The following is a 19,564-nucleotide window of genomic DNA, read 5'->3' as shown; positions in this document are numbered from 1 at the left end:
AATATAGTATCATTTCCCTTGTCTACAACACACCTAATCATTTCCCTCTGAGAGTTTTAGTGAAATGCTCTAAAATCATAATGCATTAATCCTCATCCTAGTAGATAAAAAGTGCAATACAACTGAAAATTAAAACTAGGCTAGAAATGAAACTAATCTTACAGTATAAGAAGAATTAATCTGTGGAACCACTTCAGGTTATCCACATTCACTCTAACAGATCATGACAACACCACACATCGATGACAAATAACTTTTTGGAGGAAGAATTACATAAACAGTAACCGATTTCCCTAATATAGCACATACTTCCGGATATGTGAAATATTTCCCCACCCCTGCTGATTTAAAGAGGCAATACCACTTACAAAGCACAGCAGATTGCACACACATTTGCACCGATCAGTAGATAAGAAGAGAAGCCACTTCACGGTGTAAACAGGTAAGTAAGTTTTTGTAAGCTTTCAGTACAGGAAGAGGGCTGAACAAACTGTTAAGAGTAGCTTCTTAGTTTTAATCTGTTTTGAAGTCTGCTGAGAGAACGAGTTCTCTATATACTACTAAAATGACTCCATGTTAACCACAGAATAGGACTACTTCTCCCTCTCCATTTCATACAATATTCCATCCTTTGTGATGTGTTGGTCTTTACAAATTTTAAAGAATCAAATCTAGTAAGTTTGTTTTTCAGATCGCTAAGGGACATTAAGCAAGATAAAGGGAGGAATGATTTCCCCACATCCCCCAGTATGGTGGGAATTGCTAATCTGAACTGTAAATGGGCATCAGCTTCTCTTCCTTTCTCTAAAAAAATCTGATAAAGTAGGGTACAGATGAGGGGAAAAAGCCTGCACACTCTGCTCCTCAGTGAGTACAGTAACCTTTTAAATTTGTAAATCAAAGATTTTCTTCATCAAGCCTTACAAATGTTGCTGGAAAGAAACGAAACTAAATGCTTTGAGGATACTGTGTGAACACGTTGTTTGTCTTTTTGCCTCTCAAACATCCAACTTTGAGGGGGACATACAGGTAGAGAACTAGAACACATCCAAGCAGCTGTGTTGGAACGCATATGCTTGGGGGGGGAAAAGGAGGGGGCATAGATACAGATGAAATGCATCCAAAATGCTGAAGAAAGTTTTGGCATAGAACAAGCTGTCCTACCTTTTCCTGTAAGTCATTATTCTCCTCCCAACACTCAGTTTCTCATTGCAAGACTTCAACAAAATCACTTTTCTAATACTTTAGAATTGTCATTTCCAAATAAATCATTCTTATCTGTCAGGCATCAAGATATAAGGGGGTAAAATGCAGAAGTAGTACTTGCACAGGAACTAAGAATCATCCTCTGCAAATTGCTAGTTCATTGTGGCAGGAAATTGCTCAAACTTTTTTCTTTTTAAACGTTTAATGGCGTGAACACATTAGAGATTAAAATGCTTAGGACAACAGTAACTGAAATACAAGGCTAAGTAGCCATATTTAGTTCTAGTAATGAAAATGATTCAGGTGTGTGCTGGTATATGAAACAAATAAAATTTTAATTGAAACTGTACTAATAGATTCCAGTGCTGAAGATCAGCACCCTCAGAAACTGTGTTCTCAATCTACAAACATTCTACACAAAGACTGGAAATTGCAACAAAAATGAGATAAGCCTCAACAAGTCTAATTTGTAAACTATGACTCCTATTTCTAGTTCTCCAAGAACCTCCCTGTAAATAATCTAGGATAAATTGTGTCCTTGTACAAATGTGGGCTTATTGGATGTTATCCTTTCTGAAACATCCTCAATAATTAAAAGTGCCAGATACTTTTCTACAACCTCCTATTCGTATTTCAAGTAATTTTACTTAATTTGTCTTTACCTCTTCCCTAAGGCACTTCTTTTTGGTTCAAAGTTTTATCAAGCTGCAGCAGAATGTTTAAAAAAGTTACCCAATCCATAGCAAAGCAGATGGATCCAAAAGGAGAAGTGATTCCAGTTTACAGCATCCTAGACCAAGAACATTTCAGACTCTTCTGCCTAGTTAGAAGAAAAGGAAAAACCATGTTCTGCCCAACTCCTGGCTACCGAAGAACAGAGTATAGTCTCTATGATGTGTTGCTACATGAAGACGACAAAGTAAGTGCAGGTAATATCCAGATTTATCATTCTTAAATTTACAGTTTCCATAGACAAAACATTTGTATCATCCTGTTTTCTCTCAGTGGCTACCATGCTCCACTTGTGTGCATGAATTATAGTACTGAGTCTGTGTAATTACATTTAAGCAAATATATCAAATTATTTCAGGGGCCCTCATTCCCACTGAAGACGTTCAAGATTCAAGCCAAGTTGTATTTACACACCACGTCGATGGCAGAGTTGAAGGGAAACTTCACCTTCCTGTTAACTCTGCAAACACAGAAGTACACGGATCTACCCATTGGTCCAAAGAGGGGTCCATCAAACTGGAAAAAAAGTACATACCAGTAGCAAAATTTGAGTCACTAAAAACAGAAAGGTAAGGCAGACAGGAATGGAGAATATATGCTTTGGTCATACTCTATTACTTTATGCCAGATCACACAATTTGTTTTTAGCAGCCAAAAACAAGATTAAAACCGGAGACTACATATTTTGCCTAACTAGGCATACTACTAAAGGACTGGAAAGAGATGCTAAGGCCCCTTACATAGGTTTGTAATGCTCATAGATTTCTTTGTTCTTGAAGTGGAAACACCTCAGTGTGAGTCAAGCTATCTTTTCTCATGTTTTATACCTGGAAGGGAACACACAAATCAGGAACACACCACCTATGTCTGCCAGAACATGTCCGCCTCTGCCATTTTTCTCCTGAGGTCCCTGTCAGATGCAGAGGGAAATATATTGTGGACAGCAGAAACTGCAGCTCATTTTCTGCCACCTTTTTTTTTTTCCCCAGAAGCCCCTTACATATTGTGACATTTACATACACTCTCATAATGGGAGAAAGGACACAAACATAAGCCTCTAAACAGGCTCTAGGTATTTTTGGTATAACTCACAGAATAAGAACAATAGACACTTAGCACATTGCATCCTTTTTCTCCTTTAGAAAAATCAATATGAATCACTCCTTCATTGAACAATTAAAGAAAAGGCAACAGAATTTGTATGTGGTTTATGAATCAGTAGAAGCCTCAGAGGAGACCAGCTATGAGGAAACCAATAGGACAGAAGGGAGCTTCATGGCCCAACTTTATGCCAAGTTCAGCACAAAGGTTTGATTTGTCTAAAACTTTAGCAGCCAATCTTTTTAGAACATCTGCATGCCATTTGGGTCTAGTAACACATTTTTCATTGATCAGGGCACCAGAGACTGCAAACAAAGCATAACTATACCCAAAGGCTGCATCATAGCATTCAGACCAATGCAGCTGACTATTCAAGATGGATCATGGGGTAAGTAGCTTTCAGGAACTTCCAGCTCTTCCATTTAGCAAACAATGCAGTAGAGCAAAAGCATTTCCTAAAATATCATGCAGTCTAATGCCCTCCCCCCCCCCCAACAGTTCATGTGAAAGAAAATAAACATATGCAATACTAATTGCAGAAATCAAGTGGGAAAAGACACTACATAGTAAGTTAAAAGAGCTACTTGGGAAAGGGGTGCAGTCATGCTTTTTTGGTAAGGAAACACACTTGTAAGGAAATCTCAGCTATAGATTTCATGAACTGCAAAGACAACTCCTGTTGAAAGACTGTGTAGAGGGCAAAAATTCTTCTTTTCTATAGGATAAAATAGCTTGGGTAAAAACAGGGTGGCTGAACCTTCAATAGGAAGCCTGGTGTAAGAGGCTAGTGTTGGACAGGTAGAGAAAGAAAGGATGAACATCCACGAAACCTGCTGCAGAAGACAGATGCATTGGAGAACAGTGGAAATAATATCACAGTCTGACCTACAAATACCACAGGAAATTCGTAACTGGGATACTAATATCTTCAGACAAAAAACAAAACAAAACAAACTATCCAACTTCAAGTATTTTCTAAATTAACAATTCCTTTTTTATTCTCTTGCAGGTATTTACCATTTTCCAGAAGATAATATACAAACATTTGCATCTGATGGCAAGCAATATATTTTAATATTTTCATTTGCATTACTTTTATCCCTTTTGGCTAAGCTGAAACTTCTCAAGATAAACACATCACCAAAGCAATGCATTTGCTGTGGGCTACTGCCCATCACCTGAGCCAGAACAACTGTCTATAAGGAAGTATACTCAAGTTATCTATTATTTACTTTAAAAAATATTAATCTAAATGTTTCAAACTAATTTTAGGGATGCCGGTGGACCTGTTTAAAAGCAATATGTTTTAACTCTTTTCTGGTTTTCAGGCTTCTCATGTGGAAAATCAGAAGCACTAGAGAAGGAAGTTAAAGCAAAATATCAGATTTTCTCCAAGTTGTCTGTGGATCTGTGTGTCATATTTTTAAAATCCATCAAAGCTGTGATGAGAAACAGAAACCTCTTTCAAGAACTGACCCAGAAAGTAAGCAAAGTTGTTCTCACTGCCAGAATTCATAGGTACAAAGACTTCCACTATCATGTCTGCACCCAAGAGTCATCTCCTATGCCACGACTATCAATCCAAATTACTCCTCAGCATATTCATCTGGTCTTAATCACCACACAGAGAGACAAGGTGCTCAGGACAGAGTGGTCTGAGGAAATACGTCCTCAATATAGCTTAGCGGGCCTCTCTCTCACCTCAGCTTTTACAATTTTTTTTTTTTTAAGAACACAGAAGGGCTCTTTATCTGAAGGTATCAACAAATCACTTAAATCCAGCATTCTGAATTTAATGTTTGAATGCCATACTTCACTAAAGCCTCAATTAGAGCCTCATAAAGAGCTCACGGATAGGAATCCCATATTACATGGCTGTTCATACGTCTACTTCTGTAGTTACATTGCAGTGCACTATCAGCAGCCTCTTCTCTTAAATCCTGAAATTTCTTTCTCTGATCCCTCCCCAGATGGAAGCTGTTCTTGACGAACCTGATAACTGTGACCTGAAAACAGAGAGCCCAGACTTAAAAGACCTGCTGTACAGTTTACAGGATTCTCCGAAAGGTCTTCTCCTTAAGCTTGCAGAAGCAATTAACTACACCCTTTACGCTTTAGATGGTAAGGTTTTCTGGTCATTCTAATAGAGAAATCTAGTAGTATCCAAATATTCTGAAAGCATTCCTGTCTAAGGCTAATAGAATACAAAAAACTTGCGGAAAGTGAAATACTTGCAAAAGAACAGCCTAAAATAATTTCTTATATTCTGGAAGCTGAAGAAAGGTTTGACGAGGGCACAAACCTGTCCATTACAGCTGCTGTTTAGCAACAGCTTGGGGGTCACAGTGCAGTACCTCCTTGGAGCATTATACTGAATTACTGGGAATATAGAGGGATCCTTGAACAAAGCAAAGGAGGACTTGAAATACCAATTAAAACATAGCTAAAGATGGGAAGATTACATTACAGAAACAAGAGTACCAATTCTAGGATTCTTTTCCTAAGGCTGCCAAAACACATGGTTTGAACATCCCCTCAACTCTCCCATCCCCATGATCTCTACTACTCAATATTATCATAATCTGTAAATTAAAATAATACTTTCATTCAGTTCACAGGGAGATTGCATGATTAATTTAGTATACAACGTCTGAAGAACTTTTGATCAAACAGGTGTGCCACGCTGACTGTTGATGTTCATTATCTGGCCAATTGTCTCTGAAACAAATCAGGGGTGGGGGGGTTGTTTTTCAGTATTTTGGGTTTTTTTTCTTTTACTTTGTTTTTGGCTATAAAACCATTTCAATTCTCCAGAATTAACAGAGGATCAGCTGCTGCTATTGCTAGAGTCTTTGGAAGAGAAGATTGTGACCCAACAACTTAGGCTGGTGAGAAACCACACATCACCTACTTGTCTCAAAATGAAAGTGGGGTTTTTGCTTGGTTGGTTGGGGTTTGTTTTTTTTTTTGTTTGTTTTTACTTTGTTACTTCAACAAGCAACATTTAGATTATGACATAAGTAGCAGTATCACAACTTAAGGTAACATTGGGAAAAAAGAAAAAAAGAATTACTACAGACTTCAGACTTGGCAGGGATCAAAACACTCACTTCGAGAGAAATCACACAATACAAGAAGGCCTAAGTTTTCTAACATCTATTTTGAAGATAAATACTAAACTGGATGCAGCTGAGTATCATTTTCAGGTATATTCTCTCCCTCTCTTCTGGAAAGAAAGGTACTTTGTCATTTGAGTTTACCAGAGTTGAAAGTACCCCCTTGACCAGCAATTAGGAGAGAGAGAATGCTGCTGTAAAATTTGTTAGCTTTTTAGGCTTCAGATTTCCAAGCATAGTACCATTTTGATTTCCTAGACATAACTAATTCACAAGAAACTGAAAATTGAGTACATGAGTACGATAATCTTTCTGGATGAAAAGTGTCATGTATAAATGTGCATTACTCAGCAAACCTGCAAGATGCTAAAGCATTTCACATGTCAATGCCATTATTTATTCACTGAGTGACTTCCAGTGACAGGTGGCACAGTCTTACTGCAGCACCGACTGAAGTTTCAAAATACTGACTTTGCTGTTTTTGTTGTTGTGAAGGTCAAGAGCATCTTGGAACACAGTATAGAAAACACGAAGGGCTGTTTCAGCGTGGATGCCAGTCTGCTCTCCTTCTCACAAGAGAAGGAATTAAAAATAACCACTGTAATGTTAGAAATGAGTGGAGTGAAGATTCAGAAAAACGGATCTGCTGAATGTGAGCTAGAAGCCTTCTCATCTCTAGCAGCCCTGTATGCATCTCTGTATGTGCTAGATCTTCTGAATACATTAGACTAGACTACACTTTTCTTCCTGTTAGGAATGGTTTAAAGGGAATAGCTTGAGGATATATTTGCAAGTCTGTTATTGTAAGATAGTTTCTCTCTCCAGGCTTCACTCCTATCTAGGCAAGACATTATAACCACTCAGTCTTGTTTCTAAATGAGTGGGAAAAGCAGAGTCTTAAAGCAGCATATCTGCTTATGGAAGACAGAAACTAAAATGGTATCTTCATCACATATCCCATGAGTGATGCCGAAGAATAGATTATGACAGCTTTATAATACATTCAGCATTCCCCTTACAACTTCTGGGCTAAATCAGGGAAAGAAACATGACTAGTATTCAAGCAGATACTGTTACCTACTCACAGGATGAGTTTTAAAACTATCAGAAAACATTAGCTAGGTTAGATATCAAAAAGAGTATATTTGTTTCTACAACCACCTCAATGGAAGGAGCCATTCATGTACTTTAGAATAAAAACACTTTAGAATAAAAAGAAGTCACAGATCCCAAAAGTACAAGAGTGAGGTTATCCTGTCCTATTCCTCCTTCTCCTCTAGACATATTAGCATTCTGCAGGCCGCTTTAATATCTCTTCTTCAGCAAACATTGTATCAGCAATTCTCTTCACTCATACAGATAACCCTTTTCCCCTAGCAGTAAAGATATTATAAATACTGCAGTATCAGTGTAACTTTCTATGTATCATAGCCTGTCACAGATTTTCTTTTACCAGTAGATGGCTCATGCTAGAGCAGATCTTAGATGCTGTCTCTGTCCAAAAATGGGTGTTCTCCTATTACTCCAATGCCACATTTTTAGAACAATTACATGTATTCTTTAAACAACAGCTGTTCAGTAGACAGTTCACAGGCTAAACCCAGCCTGCTAAACAGTTCTGGGGCAAATGAAACTAGCTCCCACCACCTCAAATGCAATTTTGCATTTTGACCAGCCAGCTCTTGAGTAACTTCCTCCATTATAGCCCAGCACCTACATACTAGAGAAACTAGAAAATCCTTTTTATAAGGTCATTAGAGAACACAATAAATAATAGCAGACAGCACAGCTGGTCTGCCCCCATTTTTCTATAAAAAACAGAAAATAATTGTGAAATCAGTTGAGTTTTTAACTCTTTTAGAGCAGGCATAACAAATGTTCTGGTTACTACAACAGAAATAAAGAGAATAATTTCTTACAGAGTATCTGGATGTTCTTAAAGGCAATTTTTTTATTCATATTTGTAGCACAGTTCAAGATGACTGAGACTCAGCTACGCCACAACTCTTACCTGGGCAGCCACAGGGGCCAGGCCACATGCCTAACAGGAGCCCGGCCTGAGGCAGCAGAGCCAGGGCTGCGGGCCCCGAGCCCGCGCAGAGGGGCGGGAAGGAGCACGGAGAGCTCTCCCGGGAGGGGAGGGAGAGGGAGGCCCGGGGCTGCGGCGGGACCGGGCCCGTGGGCTCGCCCGCAGCTAACGGCCCTCGCACCTCGCCTCAGCGCGGCAGGCGAGAAACGCGCATGCGCCAAGCGTAAATCACCCGAGCGCCTGCCGAAAACACCCGAGCGGGCAGGCGGGAGGAGCCGAGCGGCTGCCGGAAATACCCGAGCGGGAGGGCGGAAGGAGCCGAGCGCTTGCCGGAAATACCCGAGCGGGAGGGCGGAAGGAGCCGAGCTCCTGCCGGAAACACCCGAGCGGGCAGGCGCGCGGAAGGAGCCGAGCGGCTGCCTCGGGGGCGCCGAGCGAGAGGAGCGTTCGCTCGCTCGACGCTCGGCCGCGCGGGCCTGGCGGTGGCGGTGGGCGCGCAGCTGGCCGCGCCTGGGCGGCTCCCGGCGTGCCCCGCGGTTGCTGCAGTGTCACGGCCGGCCCGGCCATGAAGCAGGAGGGCGCGTCCCGCCGGCGCGGCGACAAGGCCAAGGCGCCCCCCGACGGGCCGCCGCCCGCGCCCCCCGACGTGGAGATGCAGGAGGAAACGGCGGCGGCGGCGGCCGCCGAGGACCGGCAGCCGCAGCCGCAGCGCGAGCTCGACGCCGTCACGCTGGAGGGTGAGCGGAGGCGGGAGGGGGCCCCGCGCTAAGGCCGGCCCCCGGGGGAGGGTAACCAGGGGGGGGGTCTCTGAGGAAGGAGGGTAACCAGGGGGTATCTGAGGGGGGAGGTAGCTGGGGAGGAGGTCTCTGAGGACAGAGAGTAACCAGGGGATGTCTGAGGGGGGAGGCAGCTGGGGGAGTCTCTGAGGAAGGAGGGTGACCGGCGGTATCTGAGGGGGGAGGCAGCTGGGGGGGTCTCTGAGGAAGGAGGGTGACCAGGGGGTATCTGAGGGGGGAGGCAGCTGGGGGGGTCTCTGAGGAAGGAGGGTGACCAGGGGATGTCTGAGAGGGGAGGCAGCTGGGGGGGTCTCTGGGAAGAAGAAGGATAACTCGAGGGGTCTCTGGGGGGAGGGTAGCTGCAGAGCATCCATGTGGGTGACGGGAGCTGGGGGGGGGGTCCTCATAGGGGGAGGTAGTTGCAGAGAAGCTCCTGTAGGAAATGGGGGCTGTAGGGAGGATCCCTGTGGGAAGAAAGAGCCAAGAGGAGCTTTGGAGAGTTCCTGGGGGGATCTGTGTAGGGAGCATTGTGGGGGAGGGAAGATGGGGAAGGGTGCATGGGGGGGAGGGGCTGTAAAAGGAGGGGAACTGGGGGTGTCTGTGGGGGAAGGGAGCTGTGGGGAATAGGTGATGGGGATCCCTGTAAGGGAAAGGAAGTTAGGGAGAGTCCCTGTGAGAGACTGCAGCGAGAGATGGATAGGGGCAGGGAAAATTGGGGAATGCTGTATGTGGATGCTGGGGGGGGGGAACCCATGGATTGTGGGGTAATTCAGGTGGGAAGGGGCCTCTGGAAGTGTCCAGTCCAGCTCCTGCCCAGAGCAGAGTCAGCCAGAGGGCCAGACCCGGTCGCTCAGGACGCGAAGGCCGCACACGTGAGGTCTGTCTTGAAAACGTATCCAAAGAGCGGAGGGAGACGGAGCCAGCAGAGGCGGGATGGAGCAGCCCTCTTACCTGGCGCGAGCCTCGTGGCCGCCCTCGCTCTGGGAGACGCCGGGCTAACCCGTCGCCTCTGCTCCTGCAGACATCAAAGAGCACGTGAAGCAGCTTGAGAAGGCAGTGTCAGGGAAGGAGCCACGCTACGTCCTGCGTGCCTTGCGGGCTCTGCCCTCCACCTCCCGCCGACTCAACTCTAACGTGCTCCACAAAGCCATCAACGGCTTCTTCACCTCCAACAGCACCACGCGGGACTTTCTCCTCAGCTTCCTGGAGGAGGTGAGGCCGCGCGGGATGGGGGCAGGCAACTGGCTGTGGAGAGACTGCAGTAAGGAGCATTTGGGGTGCTCCTGCGGGGCAGGGGAGTGTCGGGAACAGCAAGGGCTTGGGACAGAAAGCCCCGCTGGCCAGGAGCAGGTGTGAAATGAGGCGGATCACCGCGGTCCCCAGCAGGGAGGGGGCTGTGTTGCCAGCAGCCCAGGCCGGCCCCAGTGTTGCACCCTCAGCAGAGCTGCTGGTGGCCACAGGCCTGGGAACCAGCCTCGCCTGAGGCGCTTCCCGCTGGCGGTGGCGTGAGGGTCTGGCCCCGGAGACCCCGGGAGGGCAGTGGCGGGCTGAGCCCGGGACAGAGCGTGTCTCTTCCCGCAGTCCATGGACACAGAAGCAGAGCTGCAGTTTCGCCCACGTACGGGGAAGGCCGCCTCAGCCCCTCTCTTGCCAGAAGTGGAGACCTACCTCCAGCTGCTCCTTGTAATCTACCTGATGAACAGCAAGCGATACCCAGAGGTGAGGTTCCCCGGGCTGCCTCACTGCCCACCCCAAACCTGAGCTCTTCAGGTGGCACTCCTGCACCAGGCCAGGACCTGGGGCTGGAGAGCCCCGGTGGCCTGCCTGTCTCATTGCCTTTGTCTCAGCTGTTTGGAGGAGCTCTGCCAGAAGGCAGCCTCCAGCGCTAGCCCTCACCGCTGCCGCTCTCAGCCAAGGCATTCCCACAACCCTGTCTGTCTCCCAGCTCTTCCTGGGCAGCAGCTCATCTGTTCTGATCTCTGTTCCCCTCCTGCAGGCCCAGAAAGTGTCTGATGACCTGATGCAGAAGATCAGTTCCCAAAACCGCCGTGCCCTTGATTTGGTGGTGGCTAAATGTTATTATTACCACTCACGCATCTATGAGTTCCTGAATAAACTTGATGTGGTCAGGAGGTAGGAATGGCCCTCCACGGTGGTCTTGCGCACAGGTTCTCCTTGAGCCTGGCTCTGCGAGTCTGGGTGAGCCAGGCTGTTTCTTCCCTTCCCTTCCCTGACACTCTTTCCCTTCCCTGCGCTGAAGCTTCCTGCATGCCCGGCTGCGGACAGCCACGCTACGCCACGATGCAGACGGGCAGGCCACCCTCCTGAATCTGCTGCTGAGGAACTACCTTCACTACAACCTCTACGACCAAGCAGAAAAGCTCGTCTCCAAGTCTGTGTTTCCCGAGCAGGCCAACAACAACGAGTGGGCACGGTACCTCTATTACACAGGTGAGATGCAGAGGGTCCCGTGTGCTGCTGGCAGCTTGGGGTGCATGTGAGATTTGGGTCTCTAGTCCCCTAGAGAATCTGTCTGAGCAGTTGGGCGTTGGGTCTTCAAGTCTGGATTTGAAGCCCCAGCCAGGTGGATCCAGCTGGATTAACTCAGTGGCTTTTCCAAATGCCTCCTGCCCCATGTGAACCCTCTCCCAGGGCGCATCAAGGCCATTCAGCTGGAGTATTCGGAGGCGCGGAGGACCATGACGAACGCCTTGCGGAAGGCACCGCAGCACACGGCTGTTGGCTTCAAACAGACGGTGAGCGAGCGCGGGAAGTACGTGAGCACTCAGGAGTGTCGGTTCCTCGCTCGTTCTGGGTCAGGGCTGCAGCAGGGCAGGTCTTACCACCTTGCTGGTCCCCCTCCGTTGTGCTCCCACGGCGAAGCTGTGTCTGAGTTTTAGCCCCAGCCTGGGCTCTTCAGGGACTCACAGTCTCTTTCTGCTTAAGGTGCACAAGCTACTCATCGTGGTGGAACTGCTGCTAGGGGAGATCCCGGACAGGCTCCAGTTCAGACAGCCCTCTCTCAAGCGGTCGCTCATGCCCTACTTCCTCCTGACTCAGGGTACGACGGGCCGTTCCTGCCCGTGCTCGGTTCCTCGCAGAGCTGCAGCACTGCTGTGTCTTGGCACAATGTCCCCCGCTTCAAGGGAGCGGGAAGCCGTGGGGTGGGGGGAGAGCAACGGAGGTGTCTCTGTGGCCTCAAAGGGACCCAGCTTCGAGACTGCTCTTGACACCTCAGCCTTAGAGCCTTCCCTGATTTACACGTCCTCTCCTCCTTTATCTGCCTGCTCCAGCTGTCAGGACTGGGAACCTGGCCAAGTTCAACCAGGTCCTCGACCAGTTCGGGGACAAGTTCCAGGCTGATGGCACCTACACCCTGATCATTCGCTTGAGGCACAACGTCATCAAGACAGGTAGGAGGTTGCTGCTGTGGTGTTTGGGGGCTGTGTCACAGCTCGTGCCGCAGGCTGGGCTGGCAGCTGGGTGTCACCTTGTGCACCGGAGACTGTGGCTGCCCGGCAGGAGAGGGCTCAGCTCTCGTTGTCCTCATCTCAGGTGTCCGTATGATCAGCCTCTCCTACTCTCGCATTTCCCTGGCTGATATTGCCCAGAAGCTGCAGCTGGACAGCCCGGAGGATGCGGAGTTCATCGTTGCCAAGGTAGCTGCGTATGAAATCTCATACGGCTGAATGACTTCTGAGTCCTGACACCTGTCTGCAGCTCCTGGTTCTCGCAGATGGCTTTACGCTGCTGCCAGGCTGCTTCCACCCCTTCCTGGGGACTTCTAGATCACCAAGTCACATCTCTGTGCGCTGTCTCCTGAGTGTTCCTGTTGCAGCAACCAACTCCCTTCACTCTAAATTGCTGCCTCAGCCCTTGGAGACAGCGGGTGCTCTGATCACATGCCCTCCGGCTTGCAGGCCATCCGGGACGGCGTGATTGAGGCCAGCATTAACCACGAGAAGGGTTATGTCCAGTCAAAAGAAATGATTGACATCTACTCGACCCGGGAGCCCCAGCTGGCATTTCACCAGCGCATCTCTTTTTGCCTCGACATCCACAACATGTCCGTCAAGGTGAGTGCAGCAACTCGGGCACCTCACGTTGGTCCCTGGCCAATGCACTGGTGGGGCCTTGTCAAGTGAGAAGTCGTGCTGGGCCACACTGGGAGGCTGCCAGCATGTCAGGGGGACCCACAGGGCTTCTCTGCAGAGCTGGAAGGAACAGGTCTCTGTCGCAGACAGGTTTCAGAACCAGCTAGTGCACCTTGTTGCCTTCCCGGGTTCAGCCCTGATGGAGAAAACAGCTTCAGCGAAGGCTGGGACGGAGCTGGCTGGAAGATGGTGGCTTTCTGACTGGCAGAAGGGGGCAGCGGCGCAGAGCCGAAACCTCTCTGCTCACAGCTTCTTGTCTCCCTTGTTTCTCCAGGCCATGAGGTTCCCACCCAAATCTTACAACAAGGACTTGGAATCTGCAGAGGTGAGATCTCACCCATGCCTCTGTTGCCCTCTGGCTCTTCTGTCCACGTGCTGGCAGAAGGCTTGCTCATGCTGCAGCCCAGCAGTCACCAAGGCCAGTGGAAGGACCTGCACCCCGTGCCCTGATTGAGACCAACTTCTGCCTTTGCTTTCCAGGAGCGCCGGGAGCGCGAGCAGCAGGACCTGGAGTTTGCGAAGGAGATGGCGGAGGACGATGATGACGGTTTCCCGTGACCCTCTGGCCTGGCTGTACTTTTTTATTTGTCCCTAGGGAAGATGCTGTCTGAGCGGAGCTGCCTCACGTGGCCCTGGTCCCCGATCTGCCTTTCTTTTATAAATACCTGCATGTCTGTACCGGGGGAGGGGGACACGTGGCTTCCCTGGACCTTCAGCCACAGGGCCTGCTCCCCCGTCGCCCTTGCCACCCACGGAGGGAACCCCCTTCCCCAGTAAACAAACGTTCTTTTAAGGTTGCTTGTGGTCAAAGTCGTTGCTGAGCCCTACGCAGAGGCGGGCAAGGGCCCATGAATTGGGAGCTCCACAGGAAGCGGGGCCAGGGTGGGCAGGGGTCGGTATTAGGGCTCCACGGGGACTGTGGTCGCCCCCGGCTCTCACAACAATAATGGGGTCAGACTTTGTTAAGCTTCAATTATGACTTTTAAAATAAAAGTTGGAAAAACACCAGCCTGCCCTGTTCTGGCGTGGGTTTGTTGTCACGTCTGTGGGTTGAGCCGCTGGAGGCCTGGAAGAGCGGTTTCGGGGGAAAGCTGGTGCCCTCCTCCCCTCTCCCGAGCCACAGACCGGAGCTGATGAGTGGAGCTGTGCAGCCAAGGCAGGGCCAGGCCCGGCAGGATCCCGTCCCCGGGGCTGCGGCACCCGCTCCGGAGCAGGCCAGGATGGATCCGGGAGAGGCCTGGGGCGGTGGGGATGGGGACCCCGGGGTGCGGGACCCAGCACAGTCACGGGGTTGAGGCGAGGGTGCCCGCGGCGCGCTGCCAGCCGCGCTGACAGACACCAGCCGTCGGGATCCCGTTTCCCGAAAGCCGCTTTGTTCTGCAGCTGCAAGCAAAGGGCCAGGGCAGGAATTACCGGGATTAGCGGCCCTGCGTACGCAGCAGCGCTGCCGGCGCGGGGAGGGGCTGAGCCCCACGTCCCCCTCCTGCCCTTTGCAGGGAAAGGCACCGGGGCTGCTCCAGGCAGGTCTCTCTCGGCGCCCCACAGCCGCTGGCGCGGGGGGTAAGGGCCAGGGCCCCCCCAGGGCCTGCCCCGTCTCTCCAAGGGGTTCGTGCCCTCGAGCCGGACCCAGCCCTGCCGCGCTGGGGGCCTCTGCGCCGCTCGGGGCAGCGACGGGGACGAGGGAGACATGCAGCACCGCGGCAGGGTCCTGCCAGCAACTGGGCCCAGCTGGGCTCATCCTCTGGGGAAATCTGGGAATCTCCCGGCGCTCCCAAGCTGGGCCGGTGGCCAAGGGCCGCGCGGGTCAGGAGCGGGGCAGCCCCAGCCCGATGGATACGGCTCGTCCGTCCCCTGGGGACGTCGGAGGATCAGACCCTGCGGCCGGGATGGAGCAGGGAAGGGGACAGCCCCAGCCCGACACAGCCACCGGAGCTGGCACGAGGGACACCCCGGGAACAGCAGCTTCCTCGCGGCTGAGCCGGAGGGTCCCCGCCAAGGCCGCCGAGAGGAAGGGCGGCCACGAGGCAGAACCGCAGCGGGGCGGGTGGCCGGGCAGTTCCCGCGGCCGGGCCGTGGCAGCTCCGGCCCCGGGGCGAATTGTGCTGGCCCAGCGCTCCCGCCCGCGCCTCGCCACCCACAAGTTTCGGGTTCGGACACCACTTCCTTCTTCGGAAAGCCAGCGCGGGCTCTCAGCCCCGCTCGGCACTGATTCACCGTCCTCCCTGCACCAGCCCCGATTCCTGAAAGCACCAACCTGCTGAGACGGCAGCTCTGCGCAGCTCGGGGGAAAGGGGTGATCCCTGGAGCACGCCAGCAGGTCACGCCGCCCCCCCTTCCATGGCCACCCTGGTCCAGGTGGGCCCTGCTTGCCCCGGCTCCAGGGAGGGCAAAGGCAGAGCTGGAAGAGGAAAATTTCTCCCAGGAAGTCCCACAAACAGGCTCTACTGCTGCCATCCTTTCACACAGCCTGAGGGCAGAAAACGTAGTACTTCCAGGTCCGGGAAGGGGAAAGTCATCGTTAGGTTTCAGAGTTAACACCTGTCTCGTGCCAGGCAAGGCCCCAGATGGTGCTCACAGCTGGGCTGCGCCTTTCCAGGTGTTTCCTTTCACCTAGCCGGAGGGTGGAGCAGCTCCAAGGCTCGGGAGCGGCGCGGCGCGGCGAGGGCTTCCCGCCCCGCGCGGCCTGCGGGAGGGAGGCGATGTGACCGAGGGCGCCGGGGGGACAAGGGGGGGCACCGGGCAGGGTGAGGCCCCTCCGCACCCCGGCTCGATCCTGCTGGGATCCCGGCGGCCCCTTTCCCGGGTCTCGGGCCGCCACGGAGCCGGTGCCTCCCCGCGGCCCGTGCTGGGCGGCAGCCAGCGCCCCTGGCCCCGGCTCAGCAAACAGCCCTGGGAGCCCTCGCAGGACCCGGCCGGAGCCAAAATCCCACGTCAGCGCCCCGGGGCGGCCGGGAGCAGCCGGGCTCGCTCCGGGCCGCGGCCCCGGGGCTTTGCCAGCGGCCGCTCCTGCAAAGGGCTGGCAGGGACGGGGGGGGGGGGTCTCACCATGGAGGTCACGCCCGCCCTGACGCCAGGGTGAGGGGCTCGGGCGGCCGTGAGCTGCACGAGGAGGCAGGTGACGAGGCTGCGCAAAGCCGCCGGCTCGGCTCCAGCTCCCGCGGGCCGGCGTTGCCGGCGGCGGGTTAATGAATCACCGAGCACCGGCCCGGAGCGCCCGGCTCCGGCGGCGGGTGCCCGCGGCGCAGAGGGGCCGCCGGCCCGCGGGCGCCAGGAAAGCCCCCGAGCGGGAGCGGGAGCGCGGCGGCAGCGCGGGCCGGCGGCCGGCAGCGCCCGGGATTTGCATATCGGTGATTAAGACAATGAGGCAATCGGCACTGTTGCCACATCGGTGTGAATCCCCGGAGCCGGCTATAAAATGCCCTAATCGATGAGGCCGCGCAGAGCCAGGGCAGCCGCAAGCTGGGCCGGGCCCGGGGGCGCTCGCCGAGAGGACGGGACGCCGAGACGCGCGCCGCCATGTGCTCCCTCGCCCGTGAGTACTCCCAGCACCCTGCGCCCAGCACCCCTGCGCCCCGAGCACCCCTGCGCCCCAAGCACCCAGAGCACAGCAGCGCCCTGCACCAAGCACCCTGCACCCAGGGCACCTGCAGCACCCCCAGCACCCCCAGCGCCCAGCCCAGCGCCCCATGGGCCCCACAGGGCTGGGGTGGGGGGGAGAGGGGACGCCGCTGTCACCAGCCCCCCCCCAATCCGGGGGCACCTCTGCCCCTTCCCTCCGGCGCCGCGGCCCCAGGGGGGACTTGCCCGAGCGCGGTGCAGCCAGGGAAGGGGGGACGACGACCCGCCGGCGGGCGCTGAGCCGCCCGCTCTGCCCGCAGAGGTGCTGGCGGTGGTGCTGGGCGCGGCGCTGTGCCCGGCGCTGCGCGGGGCGCCGCTGCCCGAGTTCTCCGGCGACGAGGACTTCCAGCTCTTCCTGCGCAAAAACCTCGAGTTCACCCGCAAGCTCAAGGGGGACGTGGCCGCGCTGCAGCGCGCCGTGGTGAGTGCCGGGCGCCGGCGAGGCGCGGGGAGGGCCGCGGGGGTCCCGCGCGGCTGCGGCCGCCCTCACGCCGTCCCCTCCTCGGCCGCAGTGCGACACCTTCCAGCTGTGCGAGGAGGAAGAGCTGCTGCTGGTGCGGCAGCAGCTGGGCATCGCCCAGGCGCCCCTGGAGCAGTGCCACGGCCGGAGCTTCCAGGCGGTGAGTGCGGGGCCGGCGCGGCTCAGCCCGCCCGCGCCGCGGCCCAGCGGCCTCGGCCGTGCCGGCCGCCCCGCGCCGCTCGCGCCCACCCGCGCCGTGCGCCCGCAGGAAGCCTGCTTCGGCCAGATCCGCGAGGGCCTCCGGGGCTACGGCGGCGCCCTGGCCTCCGTCCTGGAGCTGCTGCCCGCCCACGCCGGCCTCGTGGAGAGGCTGCAGCTCGACGCCGCCAACCTCTCCTCCAACATCCAGCAGCAGGTGAGCAGGGACGCGGGGCTCAGCACCCTCGGTGGCACCGCGGGGACGTGGGGCTCGGCCCCCTCGGTGGCACTGCGGGGAGGACATGGGGCTCAGCACCCTCGGTGGCACCGCGGGAACGTGGGGCTCGGCAACGCTGGTGGCACCGCGGGGAGGACACGGGGCTTGGCACTGCTGGTGGCACCGCGGGGACGCGGGGCTCAGCACCCTCGGTGGCACTGCAGGGACGTGGGGCTCGGCACCGCTGGTGGCACCGCGGGGAGGACACGGGGCTCGGCACTGCTGGTGGCACCGCGGGAACGTGGGGCTCAGCACCGCTGGTGGCACTGCGGGGAGGACACGGAGCTCAGCACCACTGGTGGCACCGCGGGGACGTGGGGCTCGGCACCCTCGGTGGCACCGCGGGCACCGGGAGGGCTCGGGGCTCAGCACTCCCGGTGGCACCACGGCGTTCCCGGGCAGAGGGACCCCTCCGGCCCGGGGACGCCCCTGACGCCCCCCGCCCGGCTCTAGATGGAGGACCTGGGCCTGGCCACGGTGACGTACCCCGCCGAGGGCCGCGGCGCCCTGCCCGCCTTCTCCTCCAGCTTCCACCACCAGGTCGGCGGCTTCTTCATCCTGGCCAACTTCCAGCGGTTCCTGGAGACGGCGTACCGGGCGCTGCGGCACCTGGCCCGGCGCTGAGGCCCCCCGCGCCCCCACAGCCCCCCCTTTCTGCTTATTTAATATTTATCGCTATTTAACGTGGCCCGGCTCTGCCCCGGGACGCCGTCGCCGGGCGGCCCCCGGGCGCAGCATCAGCCTTGTTTAATATTTAAACAAAAGCGTATCTCTGCTACGAGGTTCGGGGGAGCCGGGCCGGGCACCGCGGCTCGGCCGTGCCCGCGCCGGCCCGGCTTCCCCGCCGCCCCGGCGGCTGCTGCCTGCCCCGGGGAAGCCGCCTCCGTCCGCGGAGGAAGCCGCTTAAGAGCGGCGGCTCCCTGCGCGGGTTACGGCCCCGCGGGGCCGCGCTTGGCGGGTGTTATTTCTATTACACATATTTACATTAATTAATATTTATTAGCCATCAGGTCCGGAGCGGGCGGGAGGGGAGGCTGGAGGTGCCCCCGGCTCCGGCCCCGCTGCCGCTGCCTCCGGGAAGCGGCTTTTCCCGGGGAAGGGCCGCGGTGCCGCTTCGCCCCCTCCCCGCAGCCGAACTCCCCGTATTTATTGCAGTTTAACTTATTCGCCCCAGCTCCGGGGCCGGGAGGGCGTCCGCCCGCTCCGGCCCTGCCGTGGCGAGCGGGGCCCGGCGCGGCCCCGGCTCCATCCCGGTGTGTTTTGTACTGGTATTTATTACTGCGCCTGGGTTAGCCCCAGATAAACACAGGGTATTTTTTTTTATACGCAATAAAAACAGAAATAAACTCTATTTTTGCTCCAGAGCCTGGGCTGTTTGCGTTCCTGCTCTCTCCCGCCGGCCCGCGGGCGAAGGGGCCGCGGCGGCCGAGCCACGCGGAGCCCGCAAGGGCCGGGGCCGCCCGGCGCCCCGCGGCCCGGGGGCGGCAGCTTCCTCCCGCGGCGCCGCTTGGGCAAGCGTCGATTCCTAGAAAGCGCCGGGGCCCGCCCGCGCTGGCGGCAGCTCCGCGGCCGGGGCACCGCGAGCCCCCGGCCCGGCCGAGCCCCCCCGGGGCTTCGCCCCCGGCGGCGCAGAGCCGGCCTGCGCCCGGGAGGGGAAGCGCCGGTGTGACGAGCGCTCAGGGCTCTGCGCGGCGCCGGCCTGGGCACGAGCCCTCGCCGGGGCTGGCGGCGATGCCCGGGCCAGCCCTGGCTGCCCTCCGCTTTCCAACCTGCGAAGCGCTGCCGGGCAGTGACGCAGCAGCACCGCCGGCCCCTGCAATTCCTCTTTCGCTCCTGCCACAAGGGGATTTTGCCCCAGAGCTGCCCAGGGACGAAGCCGGTGATGCCAAGCTGCCGG

General features: G+C 54.9%; 3 protein-coding genes across 4 annotated transcripts; all 3 read left to right on the top strand.

The window, feature by feature from the left end:
* Window positions 1–360: 360 nt before the first annotated feature.
* GSDMA (gasdermin A) lies at window positions 361–8,075 on the top strand. 2 transcript variants are annotated; one of them, XM_062595662.1, is made up of 10 exons: window positions 361–442; window positions 1,881–2,135; window positions 2,297–2,507; window positions 3,081–3,246; window positions 3,334–3,427; window positions 4,049–4,096; window positions 4,368–4,522; window positions 5,010–5,160; window positions 5,854–5,927; window positions 6,651–8,075. In XM_062595662.1, exons 2-10 carry the CDS (start codon window positions 1,922–1,924, stop codon window positions 6,885–6,887), a joined length of 1,350 nt encoding a protein of 449 aa, XP_062451646.1. In that variant the 5' UTR covers window positions 361–442; window positions 1,881–1,921; the 3' UTR covers window positions 6,888–8,075. The 2 variants fall into 2 exon arrangements, with proteins under 2 accessions (XP_062451646.1, XP_062451647.1); XM_062595663.1 differs by lacking the exon at window positions 4,049–4,096.
* A 646-nt stretch (window positions 8,076–8,721) lies between these two features.
* Window positions 8,722–14,122, top strand: PSMD3 (proteasome 26S subunit, non-ATPase 3). The gene is made up of 12 exons (XM_062595642.1): window positions 8,722–8,921; window positions 9,982–10,172; window positions 10,542–10,679; window positions 10,957–11,093; window positions 11,221–11,411; window positions 11,613–11,716; window positions 11,907–12,021; window positions 12,254–12,373; window positions 12,516–12,619; window positions 12,881–13,036; window positions 13,389–13,439; window positions 13,595–14,122. The coding sequence occupies exons 1-12, from the start codon at window positions 8,750–8,752 to the stop codon at window positions 13,670–13,672; spliced, it is 1,557 nt and encodes a 518-aa protein (XP_062451626.1). The 5' UTR covers window positions 8,722–8,749; the 3' UTR covers window positions 13,673–14,122.
* Window positions 14,123–16,630: 2,508 nt separating this feature from the next.
* CSF3 (colony stimulating factor 3) lies at window positions 16,631–18,291 on the top strand. Its single transcript, XM_062595345.1, has 5 exons — window positions 16,631–16,646; window positions 16,993–17,153; window positions 17,245–17,352; window positions 17,461–17,607; window positions 18,121–18,291. Exons 1-5 carry the CDS (start codon window positions 16,631–16,633, stop codon window positions 18,289–18,291), a joined length of 603 nt encoding a protein of 200 aa, XP_062451329.1.
* Window positions 18,292–19,564: the final 1,273 nt, after the last annotated feature.

Source organism: Rhea pennata, chromosome 26 (assembly GCF_028389875.1).
Source record: "Rhea pennata isolate bPtePen1 chromosome 26, bPtePen1.pri, whole genome shotgun sequence".
NCBI lineage: Eukaryota > Metazoa > Chordata > Aves > Rheiformes > Rheidae > Rhea > Rhea pennata.
This window is presented reverse-complemented; position numbering and strand designations above follow the sequence as displayed.